Here is a 12,663-nt window from a genome sequence, read left to right as displayed (position 1 = left end):
TATTGTCACAATTTAGAAAAGCCAGATTCCGAAAGATATAACTTCGGCCATTACAATCTTTATCAAGCGAATTGACCGTGCTGGATAAACGCACACAAAAATTGTTTTCCAAAGCTACGGATGTTCTGATAATCAGTTTGTTCGCATATCAGCGGAGATGGCGAGCCGCAATAGTGGCCGCTTCCTTAAATCGGATTGCATACGCTGCCGTCTCCTTGCCTGTTGCGCAGGCGTACCGATTTCCGCGGCGCACGTCTTACATTTTAGTGCGTGCAAAACGTCATCAATACCGTAGTTATCCCATGGAAAACCGGAACAGTCCGTTCGTCTGTAGAAACTATTCTCCACATGCGTATAGACAAACCTTGGATCCAATAAGTCACTGTAATCGCAAAGAAATTGTTCCAACCAATCGTAATGGTGATCGCGACCAGTGCGATCACTCTCCCACTGTCTGCACTTGGACCCGGAACTGCTAAGTCCAAAAAATTCCAGCCATTTCATTTTAGTTAGAAAATTGTTATAAAGCCCATTAAAAGCGCAATCGGTAAACGTGAATATCTTCAGTTTCGGAAACTTTTGTAGGGAATCTGCTTCAACGGCAACGCTCGGTGTATCAACAATATTAAGACAGATTAAATTCGGTAGAAAGACATTTTGTAGTTGTAACAGGGAGCATCCGTGGGGCCCGGAGATCTCTACATGCATAATCACATCTGCTATTGCACCGAGAAAGCGTAGTGAATCCGGAGTGTGTTGGCGCGGTACTTGATCAACGTTGCAGTTGCACTCGATTTCAACCGGTACACTATCGTAGACGTGCCTGCATTTCAGGTGTTTGACGAAGGCATTTAATCGGTTGTCAATATTTGGCAAAATTTCGGTACTGACAATCGGCTGAGCATTGGTGTAAATTTTGCAGTTTCCACTACTTTCTGATTCCAATCGTTACACTGATCCTCTTCATAGTTCGCTGCAGTTTCTCCATGCTTAGAAGTACTGTCAAGGGGAATGTCGGCAGCAAAAAGTTTTATATTAAGAAGTTTCCTTTTGTTACCGCGTTCATACAGGTCTTCGTAGTCGTCCAGCAAAGCTACATGTTTCGTGCATCCGTTCAACGCCGGCGTAGCAGCTATAAAAAGAACATCTTGAAGGTCTTTAACACCTTCAAAGAGGAGCTTGCCATCGACTGCATCTGATCGTGCCTTAGGGTCTGTCAAAAAACACCGGTCTAACGCCCGTTTTGTGTGATTACAACAGCTCGGAATGTCCAGTCGGCCGCCATCGGTTATAAACTTTACAAATTTCAGCGGCGCCACAACTCCTTCCTTTTTTAGGCACAGTTCTTCATTCGTTAATATATTTTTATATAGAAACGACTCAAATCCAAATGCCATTTCGTACAAAACACACCGCAGACTCCACCAGTCTGTGGCGTGGCCGACGATGGTCTGTGTGTCGAATGCCTTTAGTGCCATCTCAGGCGACCAGTAGGGCTGTGTACCTCTATGAAATCTCACATCACTGGCAGACGTTACATCCTTTTTCTTAAAAACCGGATCATCTAAATCGCCTAGTTTCACCGTACGGTGCAGTCCCGATACGTGTTTATCAGCGAGAAAGATATTCTCAGGCTTGATATCGGTATGAAAAATGTTCTGTTGTTTGTGCAGACAGTTCACGGCATGGCACAACTGATTAGTGTACTGCAGCATTTGCATGTAGCATACATCGCTCTGCTCCAGATGCCTCTTTAAATTTCCACCTATCGAAATGTACAGCATGTAGTAAAAACTAATACATACTATAAAAAAGTATTTAAGAATAGGCTATAGAAGCGAGTTAAAATATCGGGCTATAGAAAACGCAGTTCCGAAACAATAAACTTGTACGATTAAAAACTATAAAACTAAAATTCAATGTTCAAAGCGTAAATTCCGATTTTGGACGCCAGTTCTGTTTCGGCAATCGATCATTAATGGCCTAACTTTTAGAAGCTTAGCTTATACATATCGCATATGCCTATCTGTACAGAAAGCACTTCCGCCTTAAACACACGCTAAGTAGAAAATCATAGGCAATAAGCACAGAAGTATGCGTAGTGTCCGTTTGGCGGAACAAAAACCAAGACAATTTACCGGGGCAGAACTCCATTACGATTTGAAATGTGCCTAGGACCAGGTTGGTCGCTTCAAGAAACCAATGACAAAAATAGCGGGTTAGATTGGAGTGATATACAGATATAGTGGTTAACTGACGAAGACGCACATGAACGGCTTGTCTTTGTGAGCTATCATCCAACTCGACTGCTTTAACAGCGTAGATGCCATTAGGATGATCGTTCTGCATCCGTTTAACTTCAGATTTATAAACTTTCCCAAAGCCTCCAGAACCAATATATTTTATCAGTTTTATTTCCGGTGTACTGGTCACAACATCTCTTGAATCTATGGCATGCGCAACAATGTGAATGGTAATAATGGCACACTGGAGCGGTTTTCACAGCAAATAACAGGTTCATGAGCATTTGTACACTGCAAACATAGATTGCAAAAATAACGAAACCCTTCCGCATTGCAAGAAGTGCATAAAATGTTAAAGGTGAAAATGTGCAATAAAATCACAAAATAATACGAGTACATTATATTATAGTTTGAATTGGAAGTTCTCGTTTGTACACTGATATGCAATTCAAGTTTGGCATTTAATATCCCGTAGTTCTTGCGTTGCGTCCTAGCACACGTTCTGTTATCAATGTTGAATTACTCTGTAGGCATTGAATTGATTTTATTATGACGCCCTTGTAGATTTCATAATATTATAGCTTAACTTATCGGTGCTAGTACAGCGTACTCTGTACAACTCAAAGTACCCACTATACCCAATAATCCGCTAGGTGGCTCATTAATCGCGATAATATACAAGATACATTTTTCTTCATGGGTTGTTTTGGGCGGAGATACAAGGAGCTATATATTGCGTCCCGCACTTTTCACAACGCTGTTAATTCGGGTACGTGCTAAAACTTTTGTCTTTCGCGCACTCTCAAACACTTTTGTGCATTGCTTTATGATGTTCCATAGTCAAAGGATTTGTATACAATAGTGATTGGCGTTATTAATGAAATATGAAATGCTGAAGAGTTGAGAGGGGAGGAAAGGCGTTATTAATGAAATGTAGGGGAGTTACTGATGAAAAAAATTCCAACAGTTTAAAGTACGGAGGTCTATCAGGTTTAGCATACTCTCGTGTACAGAGTACCTGAATTCGGACGTATCATGTACCGGCACAATTCTCTTAATTAGAAGGTCAAAGTGAATCCGTAACGTCAATTAAAATTCATTATCAGAGATATAAACAACACTGGAAAATTTGGAAACAACCTATTACAACCACTGCAGTAAAAATTATGTAATAAATGTGCTTAAATAAAACAAATAACAAGACAGCTAACGTATCTTTGAAATGACAGATTTGTATAAAAATAACCTAGAGGTGCCCTGGTAATTTCATTGAAACTCCGCTTATTGCGATGGCAAAAATTTATGGCTTTGCATTAAGGAATGCTTTACGCGATGCTTCAGTTGGGAAACGTATCCGCATACAAACTTGTGAAGCGAACTCAATAATGACCGTGTCGCTTTCACCGGACGATTTCCGGATTCCATAAGGAGGTTCAACAATAAAGGTGTTATCCACCACCTGGAGCTTCTCAGTCACTTCTTGGCACTGTTTTATTATGATAGCAGCACCACGCGGAGATTTGGTGTTGACGGCAACCATACTGGCGTGATACTTATTTGTAGGAGCGTTATATGAATGCTTGCTGTCCAGTTGATCCGAAACGAGGGCCACATACGTATGGAAAGATGGACCCACCTCGCTTGGTTCTCTTGTATCCACTATTAGATGAAATGTGATTAGCTTTGGTGTGCATATCAATACTCGAATACGAAAAACTATAGTATGTTTTCTAGCTTTCATGCAACTAGCGCTATTCTTACTATTGTTACATGGTACTATGTGCATACATGTAATAATGTACGTACTGTACATTTTATAAGTACATACACAGAAACTCTCAACCGGTGTTACGCTATTCTGTAGCGGTTGATCAAGTTGTATCGCAGAGTCTGTGTGCAAAACGGGAAGAAAACCACTTGCAGTCTGTCACTGGGTGCACGGAATGTGCACAGGTCTTGTATTGTATACGAGCGGTACACACGCTGGAAGTGCCTTTCCTCTGTACACAGGCTTTGTAGTACAAATGATCGATCCGCTAAAGTAAGCAGTTGTTTTGCTCTCTAAAGTTATTGTTTGCAGAGCATTCAAATTGCTCATTACTTAAAGATGGGAACGCCTTCATCATTTCCCGTAGCCTGACGTCGTATTCTGCCATGAACCGGTCGTATCCTGTAGTGTCGTGCGCAAAAACCCATAGGTTATTCCAACCAGGAGTGTCAGGATGTTTAATTATAGCGTATAAATGCAGGTATTCTTTAGACGACTGGCCACTTGTTTTTCTCAGCTTAATAAGAATATCCGTGCCTAATAGAGCGCGCATAAAGGTCACCGTCTGACCTTGTATATTGCCTTCGAGTTCGACATAATGCAGTTTGAGAGTGCTGGTGGCCTGAGTGGACAGCACGATGTAAAAATCAGAAATTTCAACTAGATCTTTCGGGTTCCCCATGACCAGCTGTCCAGGTATCCGAATGGCGGGAAGATCAGTGACAAACACATCTCGCGCTGGTTGTACCACAGCCCTGGTCTCATCTAATGGGAGAAACGTATTGAGAATTTTCCCCATGTTCAGCACAAGGCCTTCTTGCAGTCGAAAGAGGAGATGCTGTTTATCGATATGCTGACTGACTCCTGCCAAATAGATGGCTGTAGCGGCACCGAAAGCCTCCGCGTCGTCAACGTAGCTGACCACTCCTTCATTCAGCTGTGTGTTTAATAAGCTCGTTAAAGCGTCACGGAGCTGCGAGAGGCGAGAATTTTCACCAACCAATAGCACTTCCACTTTGCCGAAGATTTTCTGTGTTCCTGGATCCATTATCCCGAAACGTGTGAGCTCCGACACTATGTGTTTCCTGATTTCATCGATAGCAGGGACCGTAATCGTATCATAAGCATCCCGTGTTACGGCCACCGAAACGTTCTGGAAGGGTGCGCGAACCATAATCTTGTCGGTCCGAGATTCGTTGAAAAGAGCCACCTTCGTCATTAACTCTTCCTCGAACTCAGCCAGCGACCGACTATCCAACGGACGCATTCCGACGCTTTGTAGTTGTTTGTAAACCATATCCAGCATGCGCCTACGCATGTTACCCAGACTGTGCCATACAACACATGTATTACTTTGATACTTGACGACGTAATTGTTGTGGATGATTTCAAAGACGTCCACCTGAAAATGCTGATAATTTGCAATGCACACGATCAAATTGTAGTGTTCGGCTGTGTTCTTAATGAGCGCCTGTCGGTCCAGCGTCTGCGCGATGTAGGTTAATAAGATGGCCGACGTATCCGAAATGCATATAAGGTCACTTACACCGTTTTTTTGCCAAGCGGTGAATATCAGATAGCGGATTTCTGGATAGTGATAGAACCCATGGGGCAGTACGACTGCTACACTTTGCAAGCTGTCACCTTGTTCCGTCTCCGCGATCAACTTGACATGTTTAAATAATCGTTCTAACAGCAACGGAAAAATGGCGTCCTTTTGACCGGAAACGTACGCAAGCAGCATTTTCTTAACAGAAACAATGTAGATGTAGTTTTCTTCATTTAAATAGCTGCGTGCTGTCGTGCCGAAATGCCATTCAGTCTGGTCTGTAGTGTAGGCTGTTATGGACGGAAACGTGGCCAGGATCCGAGGCACTCCATCTTCATAAACAGAAACCGAGATCTTCTTGAATCCGATATCCACTCCTATTCTTAACTCTTTCTTCTTGTCCGGTGCCGAAGTAGCGGTCATGTTTTCCTGGGCCACAGCAGCCATTTTTCTAAGACAAAAAATGCAGCGGAAAATTAACGCTTGCCGCTTGGATGAGGTGAAAAATATACTGGCCCGTTAATTGTAATCTGTACAAGTACCTGAATTATTCGATTTGCAGATTTTTTACATACGGTTGAGAATACGTCTCATATAGCATATACTAAAATTCGGACGAGCTTCAAGTATAGCAGGTACACATGTGCTGTGCAATGCGCAATTACATCGCCTTATAAGGCACCGCACACGGAGACATGCAACAGTATGATAACTACTCCTTGTTTGAAAACTCACACTTAGTTTACAGCCTACACAAAGTTTAGACGCAGTCAGAAAACTCAGAACTGGGTAAGCTGGCACGATTACTTTATCTAATCCTTTTAGGGTAGATCGTCGAGCACGATTGTTGTTGGCTGACGAAAGTTCTTGCAACTCTGATACAGTAATAAAATGTTGTCGTCTGATATCACTATTTGCGCACTGTCGAAAAGTAAGGTGGAGAATGGGACTGGGTTTTATATCATCGCTTATTGTACATGGACAAAATGAGTCATCATTAGCACGTACATCGCAATATGCAAGTAATCCGTACACAGCTGTAGGTTAGTAAAAGCATACTAACATACACAATTAACATGGTATATCGCACCACGGGCTGTATGAACTACAACTTGTACCAGACAGGCATTTCACTGAACGGCGCGTGCACAACACAAGGCTTTGATAATTATGGCCGTATAGTTACAAGACCCGCTGACTTCGTGCTGTTGTAGCAATTTTACCACCTTGCTGAATTTACGCTTTCCATTGGTTTTAAGATTCCTGGTGCAATTCAGTTGTTTATGTGAAAACGTTTGCAATATGGCTGACGGAGTTGGCATCGATTTGGGTACTACGCACTGCTGTCTGTTTGTGTATAAACATGGTCGCAGTCCGCAGGTAATCAAAAATAAAGCCGGAGACAACACCACTCCTTCGTGGGTACGTTATGAGCAAGATGGTCTGGATGTCGGCAAACATGCTAAACGACAAAGCCCGGAAAACAGCAGAAACACCATTCGTAATGCTAAGCGGCTGATTGGACGCAGTTTTCAGGATCCCGCTGTAGAAAGTGAGCGCCGACTGATGCCCTTTAAAATTGTTAACAACAAAGGATCCCCGGCTATAGAGGTTTGTTTGTAACTTTGTATTCATAGGCATCATAGCCACTGGCACTGGCTAACGATAATTAATAATTTGCACAATGACGAGCCGTGTGCTGGCAGGAGTTCGTTACATTTCAGGTATATCACTATGTCGTAAACGGTGAGTTTTCTATTAATCATGTCAGTTTTCACGCAGCTTTAACGATCAAATAAGTAAAGTGCTAATGCTTTTGGAAATAAACACTGAAAGGCGAAAGCTGAAGAAAAAATGGGTCACTCTGCTCTGCTGCTATCGCAAAAGAGGTTTGTTGCGACACGTAGCAAATGATAATACTCGTAATATATTTTGAAAAATGTACGAGTAAAGAAACAAATAAATAAAATAACAAGAATTTGCGAGAAATTAATTATGTGCCGACTGCCGAGTGTGAAGTGCACGATGTTATGCCAACTTGGAAAGGCCAACTTATCACGTTGGAAATGCTAACTTATCACGTTAACGGTTACCCGGCCTACTGTATTTGTAAATAACTGGACATACTCTATAGTACGTAAACTGACATCAGCTGGACTTTGCTTTCTCTGAGAAATACCGCATAGGCGCATACATTGCATTTGTCTTCTATTCACGTGCTCACAATCAACAGGCAGCCCAACCGGCAAGTGGCTCCTTCCAACTTGTTGAAGTCGATGATGGTAGTGGTTTCAGTGCAAAATTTGGGTGTTGGTTAAGCAAGTAAGATTTTTAACCAGGGTAATACGAAAATGCTTTCTGTGTAGGAGTTTTTCAGAAAACGTTATAACAGAGTTCGAACAAGAGAAAGTGCATCGATCAAATTTGTTAAGATTTGTCGCAGTTAAGATTTACACACCGATATTTACCTGCGTACGCAGTTACTACGGGCACGTATTTAAAGCATAATACTATCTAACTTAGATGATGGATAAACATAGTATTGCACACAAAACCGAAAATTAATACATACTCTGTGTTACGTAAAGAACGCAGAATTTTACCCTCTCCTATAGACTTCTATCAAATAATTTAAATTTTGTTAAATATGTTGGTCTGTTACAGGTAGATCAATGCAGTGAAGCAGGGGACGTCATATGGAAAAGGACGCTACGCCCTGAGGAAGTCAGCGCCGTCATGCTGTCGTCCCTAAAAGAAATGGCAGAAGGTTTCTTGGGCAGAAAGGTTATCAAAGCCGTGGTGACGATTCCGGCCAATTTCATGGAAACCCAACGCGCGGCGACGCTGAGCGCAGCCCGCTTGGCCGGCTTGACGGAAGTGACCCTTCTGAATGAACCCACAGCCGCGGCGATTGCCTACGGAGGCGTCATGGATGAGCAATGCACCATTCTGGTCTTTGATTTTGGCGGCGGAACGCTGGACATCAGCATCATGAAGGTGGAGGGTCGCAATGAATACCGCGTTCTCAGCACCGACGGCGACATGTATCTGGGCGGAGAAAATTTTGATAACGAAATCGTTCAGTATTTTTTGGATGATATTCGAAGCAAGCATCGCGTCAACCTGGCCGCGGACGCTAAAGCTAAGGCAGTACTTAAACTGATTGCAGAGGATGCAAAAATCGCACTGTCCAGTCCACATACACATAAATACAAGGAGACCGTCTACACACTCCACGATGATTTCAAATACGAAGCCGTACTCACCAAGAAAACCTTCAACGGTATGTTTCGCGGTCTATTGCAGAGTATTTTGGTTCCGGTTAAAAACGCTTTAGAAGCGGCTGACTTGCTAGCAAGCGATATCGATAAGGTCATCCTGGTTGGTGGCAGCAGTAAACTACCGGCTGTCAAAGAGACACTCGAAGGATTTTTTGGTCCGAATGTGGTGTGCGGTGATGCTAACCCAGATGAGGCCATCGCGCGAGGCGCGGCTATGCAGTCATATCGCTTCAACAACAGCCAGTCCAGTAATGTTCAAGAAATCACAGCTTATCACTACGGAATCGAGATTCGCGACCGTTCGCAACCGGGGAATACACGCATAGCAGAACTGATTCCCAGAGGCAAACCATATCCATGCAGTCAGACCGATATCTTTGTTACAGCTGATGATAACCAGACTGTCGCTTCTTTTAATGTGTATCAGAGCAAACGCGGATTCAGTCTAGACAAATTCAGGATTGGTCAGTTTAACATCGCTGAGTTGCCACCACGAAGGGCCGGAGAATGCAAATTCGACGTCACCTACAACATTGATCGGAGTAACATTCTTCATGCTGCGGCACAAGGCAAGGGTGATATTTCCAGCTACAAGAAGAACATTGACATTCGATTGGATAACGTAGTCTAGTATTTTTAACCTAGCTGGATATTAGATTTTCAAGTGGTGTGTTTCTTGCATTAGTCTGCACATCATTTAATCATCCACAGAGCGCATACTGTATGTGCGTTACTGTGCGTTGATGCTTCCTGCAGTCGCTTTTGATGGGCTTCACAATGAGTCTATTGCTACTTTGGTAATGTAAAATGTTTAAAAATGTAAAATTACGTAGTTTATACCGTTTGAACGTTTGCAGCGAAGAAGAAATTACCGGAAACGGTGAGCTTGTCTAGCTATAGTAGGGAATACGGATGAGTAACCCTCTTGGTTTGAGATTTAGATGTAACAAAATGCTATCGTCTCTGTGGCTGTCGCTACATAATAACGATCTTTAATTATCACCATTGATTCAGCAAGGTTCACCAAGCAGATATAGTTTACACCACAAACTAACAACAGCATTACGTCTGTTGACAAATCCGTGGATAATTCTCGGCAAAAGGAATCGAAGAGGGAAACGGAATAAGCATGAAAAATTCTGCTTTCGTAAGTCTAAATGTCGAAACACTTCCGTGCTTGCACAAATACATAGACCACTTAAAGCTGTTGGAGAACACATGTAAAACATTTGGATAACAACGGGACAAGCATTTCCAGTCAGCTTTTTTCGGCGCAAAAATGTGTTGAACTTTTCATCTACCGAGTAAGTGGGATTCGGAAATAAAGCCAGTTGACTTCTTTGTTTATTTGTGTTATAACTTCGAATTAAAATTTAGGGTGGCTGTAGTTCTGTTCAACACATAGTGTGGTGACATCTCAATGATTTTGCTACAGTCAGATGGTTTTGCGCAGTACACAAAACACAGCCGCAGAGCGAAGACTAAATAGTAGTATGATAATATAGCATCTATCTTGTTGTTAACATTAGACAAAGCGTTATCAATATTGCTGTCATTTTTACGGCATGCGCGACCGCAGTGTTGTAGTTACACTGGAAATCGCAAACTTATTGTTCATGCATCAAACTTACGGCGAAAAGCTATGGACCACGCCCTGAAGCAAGCGATTATTTCGTGCCCAACTAGAGACTGAAAACTGCAGTCAGTTGTTTCGCTTAGAATTTTTCAACTTTACCAATAAACAACAGACAGTTACTGGGATTATGGCGAATCGCGTACAAGAAAGGACGATCGGCAGCAAACTCCATGGGTCCCGAGCGCGCTCCGGATAATACCGATGCAGCCGTAGCCACCGTTCCTTGTTCGACCACATCTTAAAGATCAGACAGAACAGTGAATAATTAAGTTAGCAACAAACCTTAAAACCCCTGCCGTTATTTTGGTACACCGTTCTAACATGCTTACTGATGAATGTCTTGTGGATACCGGATCCGAAATACAGACCGCGCTCGCTCGTCATATCGGCGAAGTTGGCTTTACCTCCATTAAGAGCATCATCCACACCCGCCTTCCGCAGGAGCTGCACCAGATCGAACTGCGACTCGGTTTTGAATTTAGGCAGGACCATGCGCATTTTGCGCTTGCGACCCTGGCCTTTCAGCTTCATCAGTCCTTCCGCCGTCAGCTTCTTCTCCACATCTTGCAATCGCTGCGAACTATCCGGCAGCACGATCAACATGGACGTCTCGCTGTTGTAGTAATCCAGTTCGGCGTAGCTAAACTTTAAATCGCGTTCACGGGAAAAGAGGAAAGCGTCCGTTTTGATCATCATATCCACTTGCGCTTCCGTTTCGTCTACATTGGTGAAGGGGCGTTTTTCGGTATCTTCTTTATCAAATTTGCTAGCCCAGGTGGCGTTGTAGTACACCGTGTTAACTAGAACAACCTATGCAAAACACAGCAACTAGACCGATGTTGAAACTGAGCCCTGTAAATGCTTTAATCCAAGAAAACGTTAATTTATTTAATTGTGAAAACCGAAGTACATAACTAATTTACACGACGGTTACCAAAAATCAGCATATGGTACAAATTACATCAGTTTAGAAATTTAGATGCAGTGTTTTACCGGCATCATATTTTGCGATTCTACGATTTTTTATGACTCACTCTCGTCATGGCATCGATGCTGTCCGGAGATAATAAATTCTTAATCAATCCGCCGGTACTGTTGGACACCCGGTCGTTGATTTCCGTCCGTGCTTGATTGGAATTTCCCCAAAAATCTTTCTGCTCAGCCAGGGACTTCAACTTTTGACATTCTCAACGTAATCTGGCTTTAGTTTCATGGTCTTATCCACAAAAACACCGTTATTGACCGACACAATCATATATTTGGACGCGTCTTTGGGGTTGCGAACGGATTTCACGGTGGAGAGGGCGCGGGAAAAGTCATCCAATGCGGCGCTCTTGTCGCCGTTGCAGATTTTAGAAAACTGCAGGGATGTGTCTAGACTGGATTTGGTGTTGCCGCTGCTGCCGATGTACATGAGCATGGTGGCGTACAAGATAGAAAACGGGGAAATCATGAGATTTCCCGGCGCCGCGGTAGCTGTGGCGGCATTGTACAGGGTCAGTGTGTTGCTGTTGATCAGGTTACTGAAGGTTGGAGGGTCTGCATAACTGGCATTGACCGAGGTCAACGTGCTGATGAAGCTGTCGAAGCTGGTGTCCATAGCGCTGCCGGTATAAAATCAGGTGGAATATGCTGCAGCATAAATCTGTTTTCGTGTTATTCACGAAGGAGTTTGGTTCTGGTAGCGTTGTAGTCAGGCAAGAAACTGTTTTCAATGGCAGTTCCGTTCAGGTCTCAGCTTGATCGAGCTGGAGATTGTGCGGTCGGGATTGAAAAGATGGTAGACAGAACGTTCTGATTGGCCAGAATCCGCCTAGCGGCTTTTAAGCTATTGCAGCCCCTTAAACCTGTGCTTTTACGCGTTTGTCCTTGCCAAGTTTCCGAAACTTGGTACCTTCACCTGTGATAACCTTCGCCCGATAAATCGGATCCCAGCTTCAAGTTTGCTCCTTACTAAGCTTCAAAATCTTTGTTCTTTAAGAACCTGATAACTTTAATTAACTTACCGGTACCACATTTTAAGAAGTTAGTAAACATGCGGTACCACCTTTTAAGCCTTTAGTAACCGAAAGTCCCGCGTGCGGTACCTGCCCTTTGAAGCCTTTGGTCACGGGGGCAACGCGTGCGGTACCCGCCTTCTTGAGCTTTTGGTCACCGAAGGCCCCGCGTGGGGTACCCGCCGTTTT

At 43.2% G+C, this 12,663-nt stretch overlaps 3 protein-coding genes across 3 annotated transcripts; 1 reads left to right on the top strand and 2 right to left on the bottom strand.

Annotated features, from left to right (window-relative positions):
• Window positions 1-3,323: 3,323 nt before the first annotated feature.
• LOC129584267 (uncharacterized) lies at window positions 3,324-6,373 on the bottom strand. Its single transcript, XM_055476392.1, has 3 exons — window positions 6,103-6,373; window positions 4,345-6,011; window positions 3,324-3,902 (listed from the first exon to the last, which is right to left on the bottom strand). The coding sequence occupies exons 2-3, from the start codon at window positions 6,005-6,007 to the stop codon at window positions 3,544-3,546; spliced, it is 2,022 nt and encodes a 673-aa protein (XP_055332367.1). The 5' UTR covers window positions 6,008-6,011; window positions 6,103-6,373; the 3' UTR covers window positions 3,324-3,543.
• A 276-nt stretch (window positions 6,374-6,649) lies between these two features.
• LOC129584260 (heat shock protein 70 B2-like) lies at window positions 6,650-9,789 on the top strand. The gene is made up of 2 exons (XM_055476380.1): window positions 6,650-7,171; window positions 8,225-9,789. The coding sequence occupies exons 1-2, from the start codon at window positions 6,863-6,865 to the stop codon at window positions 9,470-9,472; spliced, it is 1,557 nt and encodes a 518-aa protein (XP_055332355.1). The 5' UTR covers window positions 6,650-6,862; the 3' UTR covers window positions 9,473-9,789.
• A 767-nt stretch (window positions 9,790-10,556) lies between these two features.
• LOC129584224 (serpin B10-like) lies at window positions 10,557-12,077 on the bottom strand. The gene is made up of 4 exons (XM_055476343.1): window positions 11,721-12,077; window positions 11,512-11,652; window positions 10,807-11,287; window positions 10,557-10,714 (listed from the first exon to the last, which is right to left on the bottom strand). Exons 1-4 carry the CDS (start codon window positions 12,075-12,077, stop codon window positions 10,557-10,559), a joined length of 1,137 nt encoding a protein of 378 aa, XP_055332318.1.
• Window positions 12,078-12,663: the final 586 nt, after the last annotated feature.

Source organism: Paramacrobiotus metropolitanus, unplaced genomic scaffold (genome assembly GCF_019649055.1).
Source record: "Paramacrobiotus metropolitanus isolate TYO unplaced genomic scaffold, Prichtersi_v1.0 Parri_scaffold0000013, whole genome shotgun sequence".
NCBI lineage: Eukaryota > Metazoa > Tardigrada > Eutardigrada > Parachela > Macrobiotidae > Paramacrobiotus > Paramacrobiotus metropolitanus.
Note: the sequence above shows the minus strand (reverse complement) of the source record. Positions and strands in the feature narration are given on the sequence as shown.

Excerpts from the sequence above, each read along its gene's own strand:
- LOC129584267 (XM_055476392.1), bottom strand. The coding sequence starts at position 6,007 with ATGGCTGCTGTGGCCCAGGAAAACATGACCGCTACTTCGGCACCGGAC. Across the intron at positions 3,903-4,344 it reads GAAGGCGTTCCCATCTTTAA|TGGATACAAGAGAACCAAGC; the intron begins GTAATGAGCAAT and ends TTCATCTAATAG.
- LOC129584260 (XM_055476380.1), top strand. The coding sequence starts at position 6,863 with ATGGCTGACGGAGTTGGCATCGATTTGGGTACTACGCACTGCTGTCTG. Across the intron at positions 7,172-8,224 it reads AAGGATCCCCGGCTATAGAG|GTAGATCAATGCAGTGAAGC; the intron begins GTTTGTTTGTAA and ends GGTCTGTTACAG.
- LOC129584224 (XM_055476343.1), bottom strand. The coding sequence starts at position 12,077 with ATGGACACCAGCTTCGACAGCTTCATCAGCACGTTGACCTCGGTCAAT. Across the intron at positions 11,653-11,720 it reads CCAAATATATGATTGTGTCG|TTGAAGTCCCTGGCTGAGCA; the intron begins GTCAATAACGGT and ends GAATGTCAAAAG. Across the intron at positions 11,288-11,511 it reads GCATCGATGCCATGACGAGA|GTTGTTCTAGTTAACACGGT; the intron begins GTGAGTCATAAA and ends TGTTTTGCATAG.